Source organism: Branchiostoma belcheri, unplaced genomic scaffold (assembly GCF_001625305.1).
Source record: "Branchiostoma belcheri isolate BF01 breed outbred unplaced genomic scaffold, Haploidv18h27 scaffold53, whole genome shotgun sequence".
Classification (NCBI taxonomy): Eukaryota; Metazoa; Chordata; class Leptocardii; order Amphioxiformes; family Branchiostomatidae; genus Branchiostoma; species Branchiostoma belcheri.
Window position 1 is genome coordinate 1,723,250 of NW_017804165.1, and position 24,661 is coordinate 1,747,910.

Sequence of the window (24,661 nt, forward strand, 5' to 3'; positions counted from 1 at the left end):
ATGACCTTGCAGATTAAGTTGGAATTACGTTGACAAAGTCTACAAAAATATTCCAAAAGTTACACTTGAGTGAAGGAAACCAAGGAGAAGCTCCTTGAGGAAACACGGGGAATCCAAATGACAGCGAGCACATTCAGTACCAAGGACAGGGAAGGTATCTAACTAGGTCAAACTTGGTACCCATGCAGCCCGTACTGTCGAGTATCTGTTGTAACTCTAGGCAGGATCACAATCACTATCCAAACTACTCAAGGTAACTCTCACATAGAGAAAGTAGAATCAGACCCTTGTGTCCGCGGAACGTACGATTTATTCTTATTTCGAGAAGGTCGAAAATCAAGATAGTCAATAAGAGGAATGGTCAAGATCACAACCAATACTTCTGGTCATATCGTGATCAGGACATATGGATGATTAAACGAAAGAGGATGTTAGCACTCTGGTCATCACAACTTAAACGTGGATGACAACGATTACTTTAGTGGGTGACGTTAGATTTAAAGAGCAACCCTTCGTCGTTTATGGGCAATAGACGACGGCTTGCGGGTTGTCGCACACTTTGATATCCTTGTTGAAGACCAGGGTGGCGGGGCAGTACATGAGGATCGGGGAGGCGAAGCCCGGGGAGCAGACGTAGTAGATGTTGCTGCAGTCGGTGTCCAGCAGGAAGAAGTTCAGCCCGTCGCACGTCAACCCCGGGCTCCAGGGGATCACAGCCCCCTCGGTGATGACGAGAGCGGTGGTGGGGACGTACGGCGGGGGTGTAGAGACTGGGTGTGACACAGGAATGGTTTACTACATTTATTGTTCAATGTAAGAACCAGGCCTACACCCTGACTAAAGACACGCCGGGCTAAATTGTTAGATTGTAGTCGGGATCTGAAAATGACGCGATAGATACAATCATATCTTCATGTGACAAGTGAAAGCTCACCATAGATCTCACACATCTTGCCCTCGTATAGAGGCGGGCAACTGCAAGAGAAGTCAGCCACCAGGTCCTGACACACCCCTCCATTCTGACAAGGGTTAGGGCTGCACTCATCAGTGTCTAAGGAAAGACATAATGGAACAGCTTCCTTTTAGCAACTAAGAGCTTTGTGGTCAGTACCAAGTCTTTAAAATTACATGCAAAAAATGAGATCACAAAGCAATCTCCTTACTTATTCCGCACGTGGCACCGTCCCATCCAGTCTGACATGCGCAGGTAAATGTAGCACCGGTTGCAGAACACACGCCTCCGTTTTGACAAGGTCCGCTGCCGCAGGGGCTCACTGGGGATTGGAGGGTATTTGTGACAGACTCTAGTTCAGGTCGTATGAACCATGGGTCCATGTAAGTTAGGAAGAAAAGGAAAGGAGGATAGGATAAACAGCCTTATCAAAAGAAAATGGGGTGAATAGTTAAATTTGCCCCCGCTTCAAGAGAGAACTTACCGTACGTCTCACACATCTTGCCCTCATATGGAGCAGGACAGTTGCAAGAGAAGTCAGCCACCAAGTCCTGACACACCCCTCCGTTCTGACAAGGGTCAGGGCTGCACTCATCAATGTCTAAGGAAACAAAACACCATGTAACGGTCTCCCTTAACGACATAGAATATGTAGCCATTGCAAGGTGACATGCGATTAACCACACAGAAAAGAAACATCAGACAAGTTCCTTACTATTTCCACAAGTGGCACCGTTCCATCCAGGCTGACATGAGCAGGTAAACGCAGCTCCGGTTGCAGAACACACGCCTCCGTTTTGACAGGGTCCGCTGCCACAGGGGTCCACTGTAAAACGGAGGTAATTTGTTACGGATCTAGACGCAATAATTAGGTACAGAGGAGAATACGAGGAGCAGTTTTATGAAAAGAATATGAGGGAACACGAATTACATCGCTTCAGCCATCCGTAGACCCCAGAACCTCTATAATATGCCGAATAATGACAACGAGCAGAGAACTCACCATAGATTTCACAGGTCTTTCCCTCGTATGGAGCAGGACAACTGCAAGAGAAGTCAGCCACCAGGTCCTGACACACCCCTCCGTTCTGACAAGGGTTAGGGCTGCACTCATCAATGTCTGTGGAAATAAAAATGCTATAAGGAACCTATTTCAACATATTTCAAAATATTTCATGTTTCCTATTTCAACACAAGACAAACTAAATCTACCAGGCCGAAACGAAACATCAGATAATAGATCAAGTCCCTTACCCATTCCACAAGTAGCACCGCTCCATCCAGGCTGACATGAGCAGGTAAACGCAGCGCCGGTTGCAGAACACACGCCTCCGTTTTGACAAGGTCCGCTGTCACAGGGGTCCACTGTGGAATAGAAGTATAAATGTAACACTTACACCCGTAGACGTGGTGTACGATCGGATGCTGTACTACACGCCAGAAGGACCGTGCACAAATGCAAGTTAGGCAAGACAGAGGAAGGCAATTAAGGCGAGAAGCAGTGAAGGGAGAAAATGCACTTTGATGGATGACAAGCACTTTGTTCTTGTGGTTATTCTTTGATTACCTAAACCTATAGTTGACGACTAATAATCAGCATGGAACCCACCATATATCTCGCACGTCTTTCCCTCGTACGGAGCAGGACAACTGCAAGAGAAGTCAGCCACCAGGTCCTGACACACCCCTCCGTTCTGACAAGGGTTCGGGTTGCACTCATCAATGTCTAGTGAGAGAGAGTATTACATAACTTTTATCGAACTATAGACATCATAATTATATACGCAAGGTGCTTTACGTACCATCTACACCAATGAATTGTGAGGAAATATTCTATTTGGAACCGTTTAATGTGTACTTGTGTTCTTGTTTCATATCTATGATACAGACAGAGGACATTCATATGTACGTATGTTCCTTACCCATCGCGCATGTAGCGCCGTTCCATCCAGGCTGACATGAGCAGGTAAATGTACCACCGCTTGCAGAACACAAGCCTCCGTTTTGGCAAGGTCCGCTGTCACAGGGGCTCACTGGGGATTGTGTCAAATTATTAGTATACAAAGATGAACTTCATGACGTAAGGGCCAAGCAGTAACAAGTACAAGGACAAGGACAAATGGGGTGTGGCATGGATCTGCATCTGATCTACATCTGCTACATGTAGATGATACTGAACAGCACAGAACTTACCGTATATCTCACACGTCTTGCCGTGGTATGAAGGGAGGCAGTGGCAGACGAAATCACCCACCAGGTCCTGGCATAACCCTCCGTTCTGACAAGGATTAGGGCTGCAGTCATCAAGATCTACAGAGGAGACACATACATAAGATGAATGTCAATTCGACAGGAAGCTGCACCATCAACACTAAGGAATTGTAAGAAGTGATTGTTGCACCGTTACTTACTGATCTGGCAAGAGGCACCGGCCAGTCCATTCTGGCATGAGCAGTATTGCACGTGGTCGCGCCAGTCGCACACTCCCAGGTCCTTGTTGAAGACCAGGGAGGCCGGGCAGCGCATGAGTATGGGAGCGTCGTGTCCCGGGGAGCAGACGTAGTAGATGCTGCTGCAGTCGTTCTCCACGAGGAAGAAGGTCCAGCCGTCACACGTCATGCCGGAGATGAACGCGCCGATGATGACGGGGACGGAGGTGGGGGGCGGTCCAGCGGGATCCGGACCAGACATGTCTACATTCACAAATAGGTCAATCAGCAAGGTATATCATGGCCTTACTGTATAGTACACAGATTAATGCTGTAATTTGTTTTAAAAAAAACAGGTTTGCAATGGCAGCAGTCAGCTCCTGCAACGATGTCGAATGGTACAATGAAATTACATGGTACTAACAAATACATTTTTCATATAGATAAGAACAAACACAGTGAGAGAACCATTCGACGAGAAAGTAAAAGCCGTCAAAACTACATTGTATGCAGAAAATGTGATTATCATAACGTAAAGGATGTATACCTTACCTTCATCACATTCGTCGCCCTTCCATCCCGCCGTACACACGCAGATGTACCCTCCTTTGTCGTCATTGATGCAAGTTCCACCGTTTTTGCAAAGATTGGTGTCACACAATTCTGCCATCAAGAAGAAAATAGTCATGTAGACTGAAGTAAGAGACAACAGAGCTTCTTTACACATTGCAAGGAAGATTTATTGAGTACAATGTAACAGATACGCGAAATACTTATGCGGAGAGACCTTTCTCACCTCCACAGTAAGAGCCGTTTCCCCAGTACCCGGGGTTGCAGTAGCAGCCTTGGACGCCGTTTTGTATGGCACAGGTGGCGTTGACGTCACAGCCGCCCTCACTGCACTGTATGTTGTTCTTGCTGACGCATTCACAGGTCCGGTCACAGTCCAACCCCCACGTCTGACCTACCTGTAGTGCAACGGTTGCCAAAAATCTACTTAAGATGTCGCAAATAGCGGAGAGGACGACTCGGTAGCTAAAATGGATTTGGTAACCAGGCAAACGGTCATACTTTGATACATTGCTGATTCATTTTCATAGCAACACAGAAGGAGATGGAGCCAACAGAAACGGCTACGGCACGTCATGATCAACAGATGATGACGAAAACGCTCAGCCACTACAAAATGAACTGAAGAGGGCCCGTACTTACAGCATAGTACATCCCATCTCTGGTGCAGCCGCACTCCTCCCGAAGAACACACTGGTCCCCGCTCAGGACGTACCCGGCGTCACACTCGCACCCCTCCACACACGTCGTGTTGCAGTAGAGCGGCGCTGACACGTCCGTACAGGTGGCAGGGCAGGCGCTGGAGCACGGGTCGTAGTGGCTGTTGGCTGGGCAGGACAGGGCTGTTGGAGATAAATGACAAAGAAGCAATCTTATAAACATCAACGATCGTGCACTGCATATCGACTGGCGACTGAAAAGATGGGTCACATGATGGCATGCAAGTGATGTTCGGGAAAAGGATAAGGGATCGAGATATCTGTTATGATGTTTGATCAGAAATAAGTTTGTTATGACACATAACTCCTCATCTGTCCTGTACTTGCTACCATTTATCTGTCATGGTTGGTCATTTCCAAAAGAGTAAACACAGACGAAACTCACGGCAGAAGGACGAGTTCCTCCACGAGCCGACGTTGATGCCAGCTTCAGCGCACGCGTCGGCGTAGGCTTGGAGATTGTTGCAGAGTGAGGCCTCGTCTCCGTTCAGGGCACACACATCATACACACAGGTCTGGTACGTTCCCTGTAAAACACGACAAACTTCGAATCGTATTCACGGTAGAAGATAGTGACATGTTTCTTAAAATACTTTCCCCCCATACTATCTGGAGCAGTGAACAGCTCTTCACCTCTGAATGGCACTTGATTAGTGTGTTGCAAAAGTCATACGACATTGAATTATCTTTGGGGTCAGAATAGTGAAATACATCGCTACCTCGGGGTTCAGGGTGGAGTAGCATGCAGCAAACGCGTGCGCACCATCAGTCAACATGCCGCACAGACCTGTAACCGTCTGCTGCAGAGCGGCGTCACAGATGGTAGTTGGAGGATTCGCGTTGCACCTGTTCAATGGACATGATGTTCGGCAAAAAAATATAACCATTGATAACCCACGTTATCGCTCTCAAGACAAAATTACACAGCATAAGGTAAAATTTGATGGAAGGTTACCACACACTACGTGTAAGTGTCAAGCTGACGCAATGCGACACAACACCTTAACACAGCCTAGGTTGTGAGTGTTTGTACTTACACTTCCCCATGCCCGTGCACCACCCAGCTGTTGCCAAACTGCATGATATCCGCGCCCAGGGACCCGTCGGGAGTGAGGAACTCATCGGTGTCGTTGCCGTTGTAGTTCCCGCACAGACCGCACAGGGCGTCCTGGTATGTGTCGGGAACGGTGACCTCCACACGATGGGAGCCGTCGTACAATACTTTAAGGCCAAAGGTTGTTTCTATGACAACATACAGACCGACAAATTTGATGGTGAGATCATCATGAGGCTGGGCGGGTAGGGTGGTGATGATCTGGTCGACCTGTAAAGAAAGGAAGTTGTCAGATAGGGCATATCGCTCGGCTAGCATCGTATATGATACTTGTAAATTTTGAATTGTAAGAATTCGCCTATGCTTCTTTAGTATCGGATAATGAGCTCTATTGGAAACAGCAAACCTGTATGCAATACGACGGCATTTCAATGAAAGAGAATTGGCAGCAACAGAGAACTGTAATAACAAAGTCTACCTACATAGACGGTCTTGCCTTGCTGTATCACGATGGTGTGGTTGTAGACTTCCACGGTCACTTCTGAGACATAGCTGACAGTGGGGTCCCCGCGTGGGTCGCTGTCTGTTATCACCTGGAAGTACGGCAGGTTCCAGCCGCCGCAGCTGCTGCTGAGGGTGGTGGGGCACTGGCCGTTGAAGTCGTGGGCGAGGCCATCAAAGGTGACGTAGTGCGTGAGACCAAACACGACGCACGTGCTCCTTGCTGCAAATCAGAGATGTTAAAAGACAAAGGCAGGAGCAAAATTCAACATTCACATATCCTCTGTCCTGGCATACTCCAAGAGTCATAACGCTACAGATATACACTTAGAGGTATAAAGGCTTGTACTTACTCCAGCAGACTTTGCCATCGCCGGTGAACCCAGGCTGACATTCACACTTGTAGGACCCGTGGGTATTGACGCAGATGGCGTCCGGATCACAGGTGGCCAGTCCCAGCTCACATTCGTTGATGTCGTGGGTAACTTCAGCAACGTCCTCGTCGATCAAACCGTCACCGTCGTCATCTCTGTAAGATTTACGTGATGTGTCAGTCATGGTGTTCATGAAGGCTCCACAAGCGCGAAAAATCACGAAAAATGACTTTTAAGCAATTTTAGCCAACATTGGGAAATGTATGCGCTTGAAAGACTTGGGCCACTATCTTCGTGGAGAAGAATATAGAATAAAACAGACTTGCCTTCCATTGAGCAGTTCCTCATCCACTAGGTTGTCGCAGTCGTTGTCCACTCCGTCACCCCACACAGTCTCAGTCATCTGACATTCACCAGAGAGTCTAGCTAAACGTAGGCCCCCGGGAAAACCTACGGAGTCAGCATCCGAGAATCCGTAGTAGAATAGTGAAAACGTGACAATGGCGGAGTTGTGCTTGATCTTGTGCGTCCCTGTGGTCGTGATGGGTAGCTGTGTCGCCGACAAGTCGGTGCCAGGAATCGCAGTCCATGTCGTTGAGGAATTCAGGGGACTTCCATCGTAAGTAAGACCAGCCGTTTCAGAGGTTTTGATGACAATGTTTACATAATTGGTGAATACGGCGCCTACCGCATCGACTGTGGCAAAGGTATAGTCAGCGGCGAACTGCTCTACTGGTGGAATGTACATCATGAATGGATCGGTCTCCATCCCATCAGCAGTTTGCCCCTTGCAGTACTGCAGGACCATAACGGGCTGTGAAGATGTGATCGCCTGGTAGGTGTTAGAAGGAACATCTAGCTCCCACACTTCACCCGAATCAAGCAATCTGGAGGAATGTCCTGTGACGTCCACGGTGGTACCGTCTGACGCCGCCACGATGCGGAAGATGTCTCCTCCACTGCGCAGTGCGAGAGGGACTGTCACGAAGCGTTGTCCCCAAGTGTTGACAGGAGGGATGTGCTCCACGATATGATCACAAGATGACACGTCATTGGGAACATCCACACACTGAACCCCAGACATGAGGGAAAGGGGCTTATCCGACACGATTTTAGTTCCAGTTAAGTCCGAACGTCCAGTCCCTTGACACTGAACAGCATCGAATTTATTCAGAGCTAGACTAACGACACTTCCGCCAGGGTATGCCACCCCGTCACATAGAGCAGACTCTTTGAGGGTAATACTGACCACTGTATCATTCTCAATGCCAAAAACGCCGAACTCAGAAGGCCCGTTGCCACTGTCCTTATAGGAGGCAACGATGTACTCGGTACCCATGACATCTATAGGAAGGCCAAGAAAGCCATCGGTTGTGTACTGGAACTTGTTGACACCGTACACGATGATCTCCCTGTTTGCAGTTACGAGGATCCCTTTGCGCGCCTTTTCATTGCCAGACAAGGACAGAGACTCTGGAAGGGTCACGACTTCCACTGCCGCGTTTGTGACCGTTAGATACCGCGTGTAGCTGGCGTGTGGAGCGGTGATGGTGACAGAGGCGGGATCTGCACTTGCACTCGTGATGAAAAGTTCAATCTGAGTTCCTCCCTGGTGGTTCTGAAGGAAACCAAGCATGAACCGGGTGCCTCTGTTGTCGGGGGTGGTCAGCACTTATTGCGTTACAAAAGGCAACAAAATAAGTAACAGTTACGTTAACAAGTATAAAAAAGTATGGTTTATGATCGTTTTTCTCATCATCTTATGTCATAGACGTATTTCAGGTGATACAGTGGTAACTACACATAAAGTGACAATGACAATGAACTTAATTGCATATTCACGTCCTACATGGGCCAAATGCACTAGGTTAGAACTTAGATAACAAGTTTAAGGGTAGGAGGATCAATTACTAAATTTACATTTAGTAGAATGTAGATGACAGTCCTACTAATGACAATATATTTTCTTCCACAAATGTGGTAAATTGTCAGAAAAAATAAATGTTATCCTATGTAACGTTGTTCAAAAAAGTCATTGAGCTTTTTCCTTCAAAACAACATATTTTGGGATGTGTGTTCCTACCTGTATCGCAGTTGGTTCCCACCCACCCATGAGTACACAGACAGGAGTAGGAGGCGTCTTGTCGTGTCAGGCACGTCCCGCCGTTTAGACAAGGATTGCTCCGACAGGCGTCAGCAGGTGAACTGGTGGGGGCTTGGTTAGAGAATGACGAAGAGTATGTTGTCGACTTCATTCATTGTTTAAAACAATTTGGTATATACATTGCAACATATACTCTATGGATCTCGGAAATGTTGCTTTTTGTGTTGGATAGCTGTTAAATGTGGTTTGATATGGCAAATTGAGCTGTTGATGTGTCATGTGCCCTCAAGTCAGTAACTCCGGAAAGTTATTGATATTGATGATGAACACACACATTGTAATTAAATAATAGTGTCATAATTCTAAATGTTTACAATAGCTACGCGACACACTTCATAACATGTTCCCAGTAGAAAATCGTGGTTCACAACCTTGTCAGTCAAGATAGTTAATTGGCTCTGTCGTTTCTCATTCTAAAGACATGGGAAACAATTACGTATGGCGGTACGTACTATATAAAGGGCGAAATGGATGGTGAAGTCTCCACTACAATATTGTTCATAAATAGGTTTACTCGCTATCCCGTTTCCACCTACCATATGGTAGCGCCATTGCGTTCTTCGACAGCATGTCGCTGAAGACTGCGCGGTCCTCTGCTGAGGGTTGGCCGCCATCGCTGTTCGGTTCAGGTAACGGTGGGGTACAGGACACCCAGGTCACCAGGTACAGGAGGATGAGGAGGAGCATCATCGTCTCCACGTTAAAACTGCACTTTACCAGCAGATTTTGTGCCTTAGATTTCTTCACACAGTGTTACGTCAGTGTTTAAACAAAGGAACTATGACTATGCACCCTGAACGAGTTCACCATCAACATAGGGGTATTACATACAACCAATTTAGAGATTTGACTGCATTATTACGACAGTTTGCTAAGTTTATTCAAGAATTACATTTACCGCAGCCTTAAAGTATCAGATAAGTTACTATAAGGATAAACTCATCTTTATTATAATAATAATAGTGCAGCAGATACTAAAATCACATTGCCCAACCCTGTATAAATTTCAGCTTGTCTACTTCTGTTCATTGTTTAAACAGGATGCTCTGACGGACGTGCTGAACGGCTATACTTTCACATGGGCTATTTACTCAGTAACCTTTAACATTTGCCAAACATTCCATGACGGAAGGACTGAGCATATCTCGGACATCGTGTTGCACGCATGCCGATGACCTTGGACTTTGTAAGCCGTTTAAGGTGGTTCATGTTAATAACTCGAGGGGTTAAGACAACTCGCACCGCAAGGAAAATACATTGTTGAAGAAGATGCTTGAAACAAGTGTGATATAAACAGAGTCTTCATTTGTGATGATGTTTGTACATGTCTATCTTTCTGAGTTCTTCGAACTTATAAAATTATTTTACAACTCAGAGCAGGTATCTCTTTAGGATAAAGCAAGGGAAAACAGAGGACAACAAGTGTTGGTCGATGAAATGGATTTATTCAGTTTTAAACATACATCACACGGGATTCAATATTTCTGGTTACATCGGGGCCAGAAAAGGGAGATAAATATAATAAAACAAACGGTAATTCAGCATTGTGATGTTGTCAGAACTTATATGCGCGTGATTTTTTTAATGAGAAAGAAGTCCGTCTGTTTTTTTAGCAGTAAGCAACATTTTCCGGCCAGTCGCACACGAGAAGGTCCTTGTTGAAGACGAGGGAGGCCGGACAGTACATAAGGATCGGGGACTGATATCCCGGGGAGCAGACGTAATAGTAGGTTTGGCAGTTTCCTGCCAGCATGAAGAACAGCTGTCCGTTACACTCCAGGTCCGGACGGTACTCCACAACGGTCCCATCGGTGATGGCGGTTGTGGGCATGTACGGCGGAGTCGTAGGAACTGTATGTAACATAGAAACGGACTGTGTAAGAACGGAACCTGAAAATCAGACGTAGGGAATGGGCGGGGCAAACTAGTAGTCAATGATTTGACAGTACGAAGTCGAATTCTTGTTTTTTTTCGATATTTAAAGATCTTCTGTATATGTCTAAGCACTATTTGATAATAGATAAACAGCAAAGAGCGTACCAAAGGTCTCGCACGTCTTGCCCTCGTATGGAGCGAGACAATCGCAAGAGAAGTCAGCCACCAGGTCCTGACACACCCCTCCGTTCTGACAAGGGTTAGGGCTGCACTCATCAAGATCTATGAAAGAAAGATGTGCATGTGGTATCTAATTATTAAACTGTGCAGTTGGGGTTCATGTCATACACATAAGTAGGGATTTGCTGGACATTACTCGATGAATAATAGTAACACCTTAATATAAAAACGTTTTGTCACACATCGTTAGTCGTAACTTACTTATTTCACAAGTAGTGCCGTTCCATCCAGGCTGACATGAGCAGGTGAATTTGTCGCCGCTTGCAGAACACACGCCTCCGTTTTGACAAGGCTTGTTGTCACAGGGGTCCACTAGGAGAACGGGAAATGATGTTTCAACATATAAAATGTTTGGACATTAAACTCTGCAGCATCCAAGCGAGACAAATCAACATATGGGAAATGGGACAGAAGAGATTTTATAAAAACAACACTGAGAGGTTGCTAGGCACAGATCCACTAGTGCTGTCTGCTAACCAGTAAAGATGAGAGAACTCACCATATATCTCGCACATCTTGCCCTCATATGGAGACGGACAGGTGCAGAAGAAATCATTGACATGATCCTGACACACCCCTCCGTTCTGACAAGGATCTGGGCTGCAGTCATCAATGTCTAGGAAAAGACGAGACAATCGATGACGACACGTTCCTCTCACAACAACAAAAGATGTGCAGCTGATGTCTATACCACATACCTACGTCACGGTATAAGAACACTTGCAGATCATCATGGGTTAATCAGTACTAGTGCAATTTCACCTTCGATGTATACATGTACGAGTATTCGTGAAATATCATTTTAGGACGCTACCTACTAACACTTTGTGATCCATTACTCACTATACCTTTTTTGTATTTTGTTCAATAGTTGTTGCCATACATTGTACCATGTGCAATTGTCGTGCAATAAAGTTCTTCTCACTTACTTACTTCTTTTCACTTACTTACTTATGTTAGAGATACAAGAGATCTTGTACATGTTAGTACTGACCATGGCCATATGCAGGGCAATGGAGGAGAGTGGCCGAAGAAGAACGGGAAACATGAGCATTTTCAGGTTAGGCATTACAGAACTTACCATATACTTCGCACGTCTTGCCCTCGTATGGAGCAGGACAACTGCAAGAGAAGTCAGCCACCAGGTCCTGACACACCCCTCCGTTCTGACAAGGGTCAGGGCTGCACTCATCAATGTCTAGGGAAAAAAGTATGTTGAGCGGCTTCCAATTAGAAGAGACAGAAATTGTTCAAGAGCAAGTCGACCAATTTGCCCAAATCGGTGATACCGGAGCAGTAGTAGTCAATTTGGCTTGTTAGTACAAGACGTAGTATCCGTCTTTTAAAAATCAATATTAAAAGTGATGTGTACGTATTTTGCTTTTTTGTCACAATACATGGTATTATACGTAATCTGTTCCTTACTCATTTCGCACGTGGTGCCGCTCCATCCGGGCTGACATGAGCAGGTGAATGTAGCGCCACTCGCAAAGCACAAGCCTGCATGTTGACAAGGTGCGCTGTCACAGGGGTCAACTGAAAATTTAAGAAACGTTGATATTATAAATAGTACTTCGAAATTCATAACTGGCAGGACATGGGATAAGGTTAGGTAAAGAAACATGGAGGACAAGCTGTTTATCATCAACTAGAACTTACCGTATGTCTCGCACATCTTGCCCTCGTATGGAGCAGGACAACTGCAAGAGAAGTCAGCCACCAGGTCCTGACACACCCCTCCGTTCTGACAAGGGTTAGGGCTGCACTCATCTATGTCTATGGGAGAAGAAGATATAACGAAATTTTTCGAAAATAAAACGATGTACTACTAGTATCTATCCTGTACAGATGACCATAGAATTTTGTGATAGAAAAGATGTCAAGTTACTAAGCGAAAGACGAACGTTTTCATATTGGTTGTTCCTTACTCATTTCGCAACTATCGCCGTTCCAACCAGGCTGACATGAGCAGGTAAATGTAGCACCGCTTGCAGAACACACGCCTCCGTTTTGACAAGGTCCGCTGTCACAGGGACTCACTGGGGATTGGAAGTGATTGATTTACAAATACTGTATAATATACAGAATAGTGATACATACAGTCAGGAAAATCGTGCAAGTGTTATTCGGGACAATATAGAGATGATGAAAATTGCAAGACGTGACTTTACCGAGGGAACACGGGTGAGTGAGTTACGCCAGTAGCTACTGTCTTACGCCTGAGGTCAAGAGCTATTTACTCATCAAGGAACAACGGACAACTTACCGTATGTCTCGCACGTCTTGCCTTCGTATGTAGCAGGACAACTACAAGAGAAGTCAGCCACCAGGTCCTGACACACCCCTCCGTTCTGACAAGGGTCAGAGCTGCACTCATCTATGTCTATTGGACAAACAAACGTACGTCTATGTTATACTTATGCTATACTGTCACCCATGCTTTGAGATGACAATCTCAGAACGAGAAATTAAAGAGAGAATTCGAAAATGTGCAATTTTGACGGTGTGGCTGTTCCTTACCCATGTCACACGTGATGCCGTACCATCCAGGCTGACATGAGCAGGTAAAGATGGCACCGAAGGCAGAACACACGCCTCCGTTTTGACAAGGTCCACTGCCGCAGGGATCCACTGTGGAATAAAAGTACAGCTTGATGCTAGAAGCACATTTCATGAAATGATTGGATTTTGTGCATGTGACAGGTCCTTAATTATCATCGTGAGAGCTATCTTGACTTTACGAAATGTAAAATAACTCACCGTATGTCTCGCACGTCTTGCCTTCGTATGTATCAGGACAACTACAAGAGAAGTCAGCCACCAGGTCCTGACACACCCCTCCGTTCTGACAAGGGTTCGGGCTGCACTCATCTATGTCTATAAGGACAGGTAACACTATCAAAAACCTTTCTAGCAACGCCAATGTGAAATTCTACCGTCTAGTTCTTGCACCTCATTATGAGAGTAATAAGTAAGTGAGAAAACGTAATTACATGAAAATATGATTTGACTGTATCTTACTCATTTCGCAACTATCACCGTTCCATCCAGGCTGACACGAGCAGGTAAATGTAGCACCGCTCGCAGAACACACGCCTCCGTTTTGACAAGGTCCGCTGTCACAGGGATCCACTGAGATAGGAAAAATCATGTCAAAGATACAGCATATAAAAGACTAGCGTACTGGTGGCACAGACTGTACAGTTTCACTAGAAGAATGATGAAAGGGTGAACGATAATCTAGTAGATGTTGTGTGGTCATTCATTTATACCGTGGGTGCTATCTTCTAACGGAAGAAGAATGGAAAACTCACCATAGATTTCACAGGCCTTGCCCTCGTATGGAGCAGGACAACTGCAAGAGAAGTCAGCCACCAGGTCCTGACACACCCCTCCGTTCTGACATGGGTCAGAGCTGCACTCATCTATGTCTATTGGACAAAAACATTGTAAAACATCATTGCCTTAGCCAGGTATGTTAATGTTATTCTTATGTTGTACTATCACCAATACCCATGCATGTTACTAGTATTAGAGACCTGCTCGAAATGGGGAAGCGAAAAGGACAAATCAAAGACAGAAAATGTGTACTTTTGATGGTATGGTTGTTCCTTACCCATGTCACACGTAATGCCGTACCATCCAGGCTGACATGAGCAGGTGAAGATGGCACCGAAGGCAGAACACACGCCTCCGTTTTGACAAGGTCCACTGCCGCAGGGGCCCACTGTGAAAAAGACGTACAGCATGATGCTAGAAGCACATTTCATGATATGATTGGATGTACACGTGATTGGTCCATTTATTATGTTCGTGCGAGCTATATTGACGTTAAGAAAAACACAACTTACCGTATGTCTCACACATCTTGCTCTCGTACGGAGCAGGACAGGTGCAAGAGAAGTCAGCCACCAGGTCCTGACACACCCCTCCGTTCTGACAAGGGTCGGAGCTGCACTCATCGATGTCTAAGGAAAGAAAACACCATTAAAAACGTTTCTCGCAAAACAAATGTGCAATTCTACCGTCTGCTTCTTGTACCTCATTATGGGAGTAGTAAGAAGAAAGTGAAGATAAGCATCAAATTATTGAATTATGATTTTCCTTACTCATTTCGCACGTGGTGCCGTTCCATCCAGGCTGACATGAGCAGGTGTATGTAGCGCCGCTTGCAGAACACACGCCTCCGTTTTGACAAGGTCCGCTGTCACAGGGGTCCACTGAAATAGGAAAATCATGTCAAAGATACAGCTTATAAAAGTCTCTGCCTTGTGTTTACTTGCCGCACGGATTGTATAGTATTTCATCTATATCTGTGTGAGGAACAGTTTGTCTACTAGAACAAATGTGAACGATAATCTATTAGTTGCTGTGGTCATACATTTATATCGTGGGTGCTATCTTCTAATGGAAGAAGAACGGAGAACCTACCATAGATTTCGCACATCTTGCCCTCGTACGGAGCAGGACAACTGCAAGAGAAGTCAGCCACCAGGTCCTGACACACCCCTCCATTCTGACAAGGGTCAGAGCTGCACTCATCTATGTCTATTGGACAAACAAACGGACGTCTATGTTATACAATATGCTATACTGCCGCCCATGCTTTAGGGATGACAGTATGAAAATGACAAATTAAGAAGAGAAAATGTGTACTTTTGACGGTGTGGCTGTTCCTTACCCATTTCGCACGTGATGCCGTACCATCCAGGCTGGCATGAGCAGGTAAATATGGCACCGAAGGCAGAACACACGCCTCCATTTTGACAAGGCTTGGTTCCACATGGATCCACTGAGGAGTGAACGTACAGTGTAAAATTACAGGCACACAACATATCATGATTGGATCACTTACTACCTAACAACGTGTCGGAATGGGAAACAACCTTTAAACGTTATAGTCACACGCCTAATCAGTATCTTGTGATAAGTAATACATCAGAGAACTCACCATATATCTCGCACATGTTGCCCTCGTATGGAGCAGGACAATCGCAGAAGAAATCGTCGACCAGGTCCTGACAGACCCCTCCGTTCTGACAAGGGTCAGGGCTGCATTCATCAATGTCTATAAGGACAGGTAACACTATCAAAAACGTTTCTAGCTACGCAAATGCGAAATTCTACCGTCTACGTCTTGCACCTCTTTGTGAGAGTAGTGAAAAGTAAGTGAGAAAGGAAAAGCATCAAATTATTGAATGATGATTTTCCTTACTTATTTCGCACGTGGTGCCGTTCCATCCAGGCTGACATGAGCAGGTAAATGTAGCTCCACTTGCAGAACACACGCCTCCGTGTTGACAAGGTCCGCTGTCACAGGGGTCCACTGAAATAGGAAAATCATGTCAAATGTACAGCATATGAAAGACTGTATCTTGTGTTAGCGTACTGGTGGGACAGATTGTACAGTTTCACCAGAAGAACGATAAACGACAATCTAGTAGCTGTTGTGTGGTCATACAACCTTGGTGCTATCTTCTAACGGAAGACGAACGGAGAACCTACCATAGATTTCACAGGTCTTGCCCTCGTATGGAGCAGGACAACTGCAAGAGAAGTCAGCCACCAGGTCCTGACACACCCCTCCGTTCTGACAAGGGTCAGAGCTGCACTCATCAATGTCTTGGGGACAAAAAACATGATAAAACATCATTGCCTTAGAAAGGTTGGTTAATGTTATATTGATGTTAACTTATATTGTCACCCATACCTTCACCCACGCTGATTATTAGAGGCCTGCGCGAAAAAGGGAAGCGAAAAGGATGAATTATAGAGAGAAAATGTGTAATTTTGAAGATGTGACTGTTCCTTACCCATGTCACACGTGATGCCGTACCATCCAGGCTGGCATGAGCAGGTAAATATGGCACCGAAGGCAGAACACACCCCTCCGTTTTGACAAGGCTTGCTTCCACATGGATCCACTGAGGAGTGAACGTACAGTGTAAAATTACAGGCACACAAGATAGCATGATTGGATCGTCAAGAACATGTAGCAACTAGGACTATATGATTATGTACTTACTAAGAACTTGTCGAGAAACAAGCAGTTTGACAGAAAGAACAATGTGTCGGATTGGGAAATAACCCTAAACGTCATTAGCCTGGCTACCACAATTAGCAGAGTTAATCCTGAGTTATATATCTCCGGAGAGGATATAGACTCTGGAGCTAAAATAGGTCTGGTAATCAGGCTATATAGTCATACACCTGTTAAGTAAACACCAAAGAACTCACCATATATCTCGCACATGTTGCCCTCGTATGGAGCAGGACAATTGCAGAAGAAATCGTCGACCAAGTCCTGACAGACCCCTCCGTTCTGACAAGGGTTTGGACTGCAGTCGTCAATGTCTGAAAAACAGAAACATTATCATTCCCCTGACAATATGTACTGTTATTAGTGTCCATTCACGTCACAAAACAGAAGCAAACAATCAATAAACCATTTAGCGGACATTTCCAAATTGGCTATTACTTACTCATTTCGCAACTATCGCCGTTCCATCCAGGCTGACATGAGCAGGTAAATGTACCGCCGCTTACAGAACACACGCCTCCGTTTTGACAAGGTCCGCTGTCACATGGACTCACTGGGGATTGAAAGTGACTTTACAGATGGCTGGATATTGTCGTACATACAGTCAGGAAAATTGTGCAAGCGTTATCCGAGAGATGAAGTGAAGATGAAGATAAGTGAATATCGCCAGTAGCTACTGTCTTACGCCTGAGGTCAAGAGCTATTTACTCATCAAGGAACAACGGACAACTTACCGTATGTCTCGCACGTCTTGCCCTCGTATGTAGCAGGGCAGCTACAAGAGAAGTCAGCCACCAGGTCCTGACACACCCCTCCGTTCTGACAAGGGTCAGGGCTACAGTCGTCAAGATCTACAGGAAGATGAGTCACAAGTTTATCCTATTGCCCACCCATGCAGTTACCAGGGAATTATGTGACGAACAGAAATACTAGATTGACGAAAGCTCGTTCCTTACTTGTTTCACAAGTAGTGCCGTTCCATCCAGGCTGGCATGAGCAGGTGTATTTATCCACGCTTGCATAGCACACGCCTCCGTTTTGACAAGGTCCGCTGTCACAGGGGTTCAGGGCTGGGAGATGTAACATCAAAGAGTCAACGTCATACACACTATAAGGTGTAATTGGATCTAGCTAGCTACTCTAGCAATTTAGGTGGTATGAAGCTAAACAGCGGAAGCTCTTCAAGGCAACGGACAATGGGGCGAAGACTGGTTCCCCTCAAAGAACATAGAGTTGATTGATTGTCAAGCGGCTATCTACTACAGCCATATAAAATCTCTTCCTGTCATTCAGTAAAGAAGAGAAAACTCACCATACGTGTCGCACGTGGTGCCGTTCCATCCCGACTGACAGGAGCAGGTGAATTTGTCGCCGTCAGCAGAGCACACGCCTCCGTGTTTACAAGGATCGTTCCAACAAGGGTTGCTGGTATCTGGGTAAGGGGGGTTATGTTAAAATTAAAGTGCAAGATCTAGACACAAAGTCACTACATTCCGTACTTCTCGTATTTGTGAACCGTGTACTAATCAGCGGCAAAATCTAGCAAGGCGAAGCAAGTCGCGATGGCATCTGGAAAACTGGGTGATGTATCAAGAAAACGGTTAGAGCAGAGCAGGGGAAGACTTTGCATATGGCACACTGTATGATTCCAATAATTCTGTACTTAACCTTTCTCCACTGAATATGGGTTACGAAACTATAAAATTGTGTCCTGTTGCCTACCGATGTTGCAGTCCTTTCCCTCGTACGGAGGACGGCACACGCAGACAAAGCCGTCCACTCGGTCCAGACAGGTTCCTCCGTTGGCACAAGGATTGGGCTGACAGTCATCAAGGTCTGCGGATACATGCAAAAGGATGAAACACTCGTTTATACACAGTGAAATGAAAGGGTTTTCTAGTGACCAGAAGCTCGAATGCATCGTTTTCGATTGATCGTAGAATGGATTAAAAGGACCAAACCTCCCTCTGTATCATTTACCAAAGTAGCAGGTGAAATAAACACAGACCGCCCACCTTTACACTCCACCCCGGCGTCATCAGCATGAGTACAGGCGGCTGTCCCGCCCGAGAGCAGCGGACAGTCCGACAGGGACATCTCGTCCCCAGTGCAGTTCAGGTTGTTGAGGTGAACCGGCCCGCTTCCCTGTCCGAAGTGAGCGGAGCCGTAGGCCGCTACAGCACCGCCGTGACCTAGCTCACGGCACACCACCTACAGAAGAGAATACTGACATTTACTGGAAGAATACGGAAAATATTAAGGCAGTATACATACAACTGATAAGCACAAACGCACGGCTGTGTAAAGAAAATGTAGGTGATTACATTGTATAAACGTCAGTCATATCCCGTCGAGTCACACTTTATTGTCTACATGTCAAGTATGTGTGATTTTCAGTATCAGTACAAACCTGAGCTTCCTCTGTTCCCCAGCTGTGATCACAGATCGTTCCCCAGGTTCCTCCTTGGTTGATCTCAACCCGACCCTCAAATTCAGAACTGCCTCCGACTAGCCTTACCTTACCTGGGTACGGTACAGGTATGAGTAACACGACATCATTGACACGGAAAAAAGTACGGAGACTTTCCTTTGATGACCTATTAATTCCCTCACCTACATTTCAAGAGATATTGACTAATGACAGAAAGTGATATCTTAATGTAAACACGAATACATGATCGTCGTTTGTGCTCCGTACAAGAGACTTCGTCCATGTTATGTTGGATGAATATACATCAATGCAAACTCTTTTTACCCTCCATGAAAATGGGGGTACTGTTTTTACTCCGTTTCATGTTTGGTCTGATATCTGAAGATCGGTGAGAAGGAACTGTACGATATTTGGCAGATTGATGGATGGGGCCTTGGAGATTGTGTAGGTTGACTTTGAGCCCCTGGTGATTGACCTTGGTACTGCAGTTTAATTTTTTTATTCTGTTGTTTTCGCGTTATGGACTGTTTGTGCGATATTAAGGTAGCATGTAGTTGTTATTACCATGGTTTAGTGGTTTAAATTTGGGTCCCCTAGCTGTTTGCGTTTGATATTTACAAAATGTTTAATGTTGGGCTTTTTGTGTTGAATGTTTGGAAAATCTGGGGGATGGTTTGGTATGTATTTTTGGTATGTGGGTAGTTGTTGAGTCTCTTTGTGTTTTGGAGTGCATTAGCAGGTTGTCGCATACTTTTATTGCTTAATTTAAAAGGAATTTTCTACTTTTTCACCCCTACTTCATAATAGGATGGTCTGTTTGACCCAAAAGTTGGGACAGAGTGTTTTTGTTTATACCTCCAGCTGGCAGGTCAGACCCAGGCAGCCCTATCTATTTTTACCCCTAGACAGAGATGCAGGAAAATAAATCTTGTTTGTCTGGTCTGCAGGTCATTTGCCTGGTCATTGACCTACATGTACAGGCAAATGTAGCCTGGGTACCATCCCCAGTAGTATATTCGCAAACTCTATAACAGTTATAGAGTTTGCGAATATACTACTGGGGATGGTACCCAGGCTAAGGCAAATGACCTGCTGGCCATCAAAGTAAACAAACCATGGTAACAAGACACTAAACGCCTGCACATGACAGCTTGATAAATACAAAGTGCCACCACAAATCATTCTGCTGATAAAAACAAAGTTTGACTCATAATATCTCTATTGAAATACACCAAAAGATTACAAAATAACAAGCTATTTCATGGAGGGATGATGTCTACGACTTGTTTGGTACAGTTTCTAGTGTTTCCCATAATACACAGTGATTTAGCAAAAGTGGAAGGTGAGGCGACCCGTCATATCACTGACGTTACATCGTCGTTAGCTAGACAACATTGATTTCTACCTAGCGGGATGATCTTGGCGTCGTTGATCTGGTACAGGAAGGTGCCCGGCTGCCCGACGTTGGACCTGGTCTCCACGTCTACAATCTCAGAAGACCGTGAGCCGGGGACGGTGTAGTAGTTCGTTCCATCTCCGGAATTGAAACCAGCCTGAAATAAATAGATCAGACAAACGTTTGTCGTTACAAACAATTAAGATTATCATTAAAACGCTTATCTTATATGCAACTCTTTTCTACTCTGCTCATGTTCAGATATCGGTCTTCAGGGATGTAAACATTTTGACGATTGCTTGTATTGCAAAGCCTGCTGTGTACAGGAAGTATAACATCTACAACATGTAACTATGATAATCTTCACATTTGTGGAAGCTAGCTCTCCTTTAGTACAGACCTGTGCTGGGACTCCACCAAGACCAGTCGCCGCATCTCCCATACTGGCGCTTCCCGTCGTCCAGAGGATGTCACCGTACTTGAAAATGGCGAAAGACTGGATACCGTCGGTCGCCAACACGACCTGGAAGGACTGGCGCTGCATGGAGAATCAAATTGAATTGGTTCAGGATAGTTTTAGATGCACAAAGAGATAACAGCAGCTTGCAGTCAAGTTTTCGGGTCAGGCGACATTCAATCAATTTCTGAATTTTGACACGTACTGGCGCTTTCCACATTAAACTGAGGACAAATTCCAATGTGTTTTTATCATCTAATGACAATCAAATGTTTCGTAAGTAAAAGATGCGTTCACCAAACTAGAACGGACTCGGATACATCGTATATTGACATAATGAGTTATCAAGTATCCATCCCATGTGACCCAACGCAACTGAGACGAGAGACTGGCCGGAAGATGGCCACTTACGCTTGTGTTTGAGCTGCCGCCGTAGTAGGTCACGTCGTCATATGTGGCCACCAGGACCCAGCCTGCCTGGAAGCTGGAGATGCCGGGATGGTTGGTGACGATGTCCTGGGACACTTGCGTCAGCAAAGCTTGGTCCGTGGTGGTCTGTCTCCAGTATACCTCCCCGGCACGCCTAAAGAAATAATCGCTTTTAATTTTATGGAACTAATCCTTGTCCACTATGCTATGTGAATTCTGTAAAGTTCACGAGCGGTCGTTTGTATATTGGCGTTTTGATATTGTGCGGTAAATTTGGATATTGCTTTTACAAATCAGTTATAGTATAGGGGATAAGGTTTACCGTTGAGAAAACCGGAGACAACTTTCTAATCGAAATGTCCATTATAACTGACCTGTTGTCCACATCTGCCCAGAAGACCGCCACTATTGGGAAAGACTGGATTGGGAAGGGGTAGGGTGTGAAGATGGTCACTTCTCCCTCGAACGACACCACTCCGTTGTTGTTCACCTTAAAAAAATATATATAACAAAACACCATCAATTAAATATGCCGTCAGATGCGTCTATGCCCTTTGCGGTCACATTTTGATGTCCGAATCAGCATAATTATGTGATTTGGCTACTATGTTCGTGCTCTAACGTTAAATTGATCGCTGTTCTATGATTTCTTTAGTACAACATGGTTTTATAGCATTTAAAAATCTCAACAACATGTCAGAAATGAACGATAACGATACGTGTGCAAACTTGACTGGACATACCCAGAAGTCCCGGTAAACCTGTCCGAAGTACGGAAACCCGCCGGCGTGCGCCGAGGTTTGCTTCGGGGAGCCACCATCGTCGGCTTTGGGGTTTACTGCGTCACCGGCAGACACCCCGAACGGGTAGAAATCCGCCGTTCCCCCGGCACGAATGTTACCTACGGGATAAAATCGACGTCACAACTCACTACGTTTAACTTTGGAGTTTCCCAGTACACAGCTTAACTGAGTAGAATTTCTCTAAAATACTGCAAAGAAACGTTTGACGTAGTTAGATGCTTCTCTGAAGTAAAGAAGAGTTAAACGAAGTCTACCTGATTGCGCGACATGCATGTCCATTTGGATATTCAAGCGGACCTATAGTAGAGCACATCTAAGCAAGATGAATAAAAGTGTCCCTCAAAATATATCAGACTACTTTTGGATAGGTAAGGGAACTCGTTGAGGGTTACCAGGTTTGTGCGTTTCTGCTACCCTCACTTTAATCAATTGAAAAGTACATAAAATGAATGACTTACGTCTGTTCTCCCGAACATGTGCATTCAGACTGGCGGGCTGGGCTGGCACCACCGCGCAAACCAACAAGAACAGGACACGCGGAGTAAGCATCGTCACAGCACGGAATGTCACCCTCCCAACAGGTCTCCAAGTAACGTAGTTACTGGATATCTTCAGAGGTGTCACGTCTTTTATATCATTCCATGTGATCGCACCATATCTTTCACACCGCGGGCTATACCATTATCAAACGGGTAAACTGATGATCCTTGATCAGTCAAGAACGGGTTGATAATGTATCCTAAAAATAACTTCACAACCACAAATACAATGTTATTTGAAACGTTGGGAATCAATAAAAACATAGCTTGATTTCTTGCTACGTGAGCACTGACATCTTTATTGTTGAAACTTTAAAATTTTCACCCTCCCTCCCCTTATCAAATACTAAGCATGCCCGTTCATCCTCCTCATCCTCTAATGATTCAGCAAAACCTGATAACTACGAGAACAAAAGTTCATTCAACTTGTCTGATATTCAGGTCATCGTGGCAAGAAACTCTTGTTTCTCACATGTCTGACGAGGTTTGTACATGTGTACGTGCTTGTATCTACGAGCCTTGGTAGTGTACACAACAATATCCGCGGTGGATTCTTCCGCACGTCTGATAATTTCGGCCCAAGCACAAATAGCACCTGGTGGGAGGCTGACACATTCTCACACCTTTGCACTCCTGTCAAGTGGTCTGCCGCGTGATGGGCCAACAAGGCTTTGCAGAACCGACCGTCCGTAAGGATCTAAGGCTGACACAATAGGCCAGACTTTTTAAAATTCATATGACTGCCCGAAGAATAATGTTCCCATTGTACGACCGAATCTTTGCAGTGGAGTAATGACGCCAATACATTTTGCCGTAGGTGCGATGGACGTTCAGCACCAGGGACAGTACTCTCCAAGCAGAAGTTTGGGTTTTGGGGGTATTTTTTAGCGTGTTTTTAGGCTTTTTTATCGGGGTTTCTCTTTTGCACTGAATTTTTCCCCCCACCAATTCAGTGCAAAAGAGAAACCCCGATAAAAAAGTCTAAAAACACGCTAAAAAAGACCTCCAAAACCCAAACCTCTGCTTGGAGAGTACAGGGACAGGCACTGATGGCTGTGTGAGTTTGAGCTTGGTGCCAGTCAATCCGTTGATCATTTACGTAAAAATACACAGGGCCCGGCCGGGTTGTATACTCCCTTATCACTTTTGTCCCTTGCCCCTTACGCAAGTGCGTGTGACTGAATGACTCTCACATGTACAAGTGGCCTGCCACATGATTACCTTGTGGAGAAGGGACGCGCAAACCTCTCTACTCCCCTGCTTGTTGGTCATTAACCCAGGGGCATTGCCCTTCCCTTGTCTGCACGTGTGAATAGAAGCAATACTGAAAAGCTATGGTTTCTTCTTTTGCCCGGCAAACGTTCTGCCAGTACGGTGGGCTATTATACAGTGTACTAGATAAAGGAGCTATATACTAGATGTCAGAAGGTGTTACGAAACCTATCATTTTTCTAACAATGTCAATAACGTTATGTTTCTCCAATATAGTGACAAAATGTGTGTTATCCTTGACACGTTTTATCACCTGTCAAACACCAATTGCAAATACATGCAATCTATTTTATGGCCTATTAAAAGTATGATGTTTGCACGGGTATTGATGAGTAAACACTACAGCTGAGAAAGACCAGGGCAACAGCTGCCCTGAGTTGGTATGGGAACATCTCTTTCTGTCAGAATTTACTTCT

The 24,661-nt window shown here is 45.2% G+C and overlaps 1 protein-coding gene across 1 annotated transcript; it reads right to left on the reverse strand.

Moving 5' to 3' along the window:
- Window positions 1–354: 354 nt before the first annotated feature.
- Window positions 355–23,091, reverse strand: LOC109481008 (neurogenic locus notch homolog protein 1-like). The gene is made up of 42 exons (XM_019783487.1): window positions 22,893–23,091; window positions 22,375–22,532; window positions 22,006–22,121; window positions 21,614–21,785; window positions 21,146–21,283; window positions 20,755–20,902; window positions 19,329–19,441; window positions 18,934–19,129; window positions 18,231–18,350; window positions 17,875–17,988; window positions 17,653–17,769; window positions 17,361–17,471; window positions 17,116–17,232; window positions 16,692–16,802; window positions 16,384–16,500; window positions 16,094–16,204; window positions 15,830–15,946; window positions 15,560–15,670; window positions 15,310–15,426; window positions 14,988–15,098; window positions 14,730–14,846; window positions 14,193–14,309; window positions 13,900–14,010; window positions 13,639–13,755; window positions 13,399–13,509; window positions 13,145–13,261; window positions 12,538–12,654; window positions 12,304–12,414; window positions 11,960–12,076; window positions 11,378–11,494; window positions 11,080–11,190; window positions 10,804–10,920; window positions 3,146–3,262; window positions 2,875–2,985; window positions 2,562–2,678; window positions 2,207–2,317; window positions 1,956–2,072; window positions 1,668–1,778; window positions 1,437–1,553; window positions 1,164–1,274; window positions 935–1,051; window positions 355–770 (listed from the first exon to the last, which is right to left on the reverse strand). Exons 1-42 carry the CDS (start codon window positions 22,981–22,983, stop codon window positions 520–522), a joined length of 5,166 nt encoding a protein of 1,721 aa, XP_019639046.1. The 5' UTR covers window positions 22,984–23,091; the 3' UTR covers window positions 355–519.
- Window positions 23,092–24,661: the final 1,570 nt, after the last annotated feature.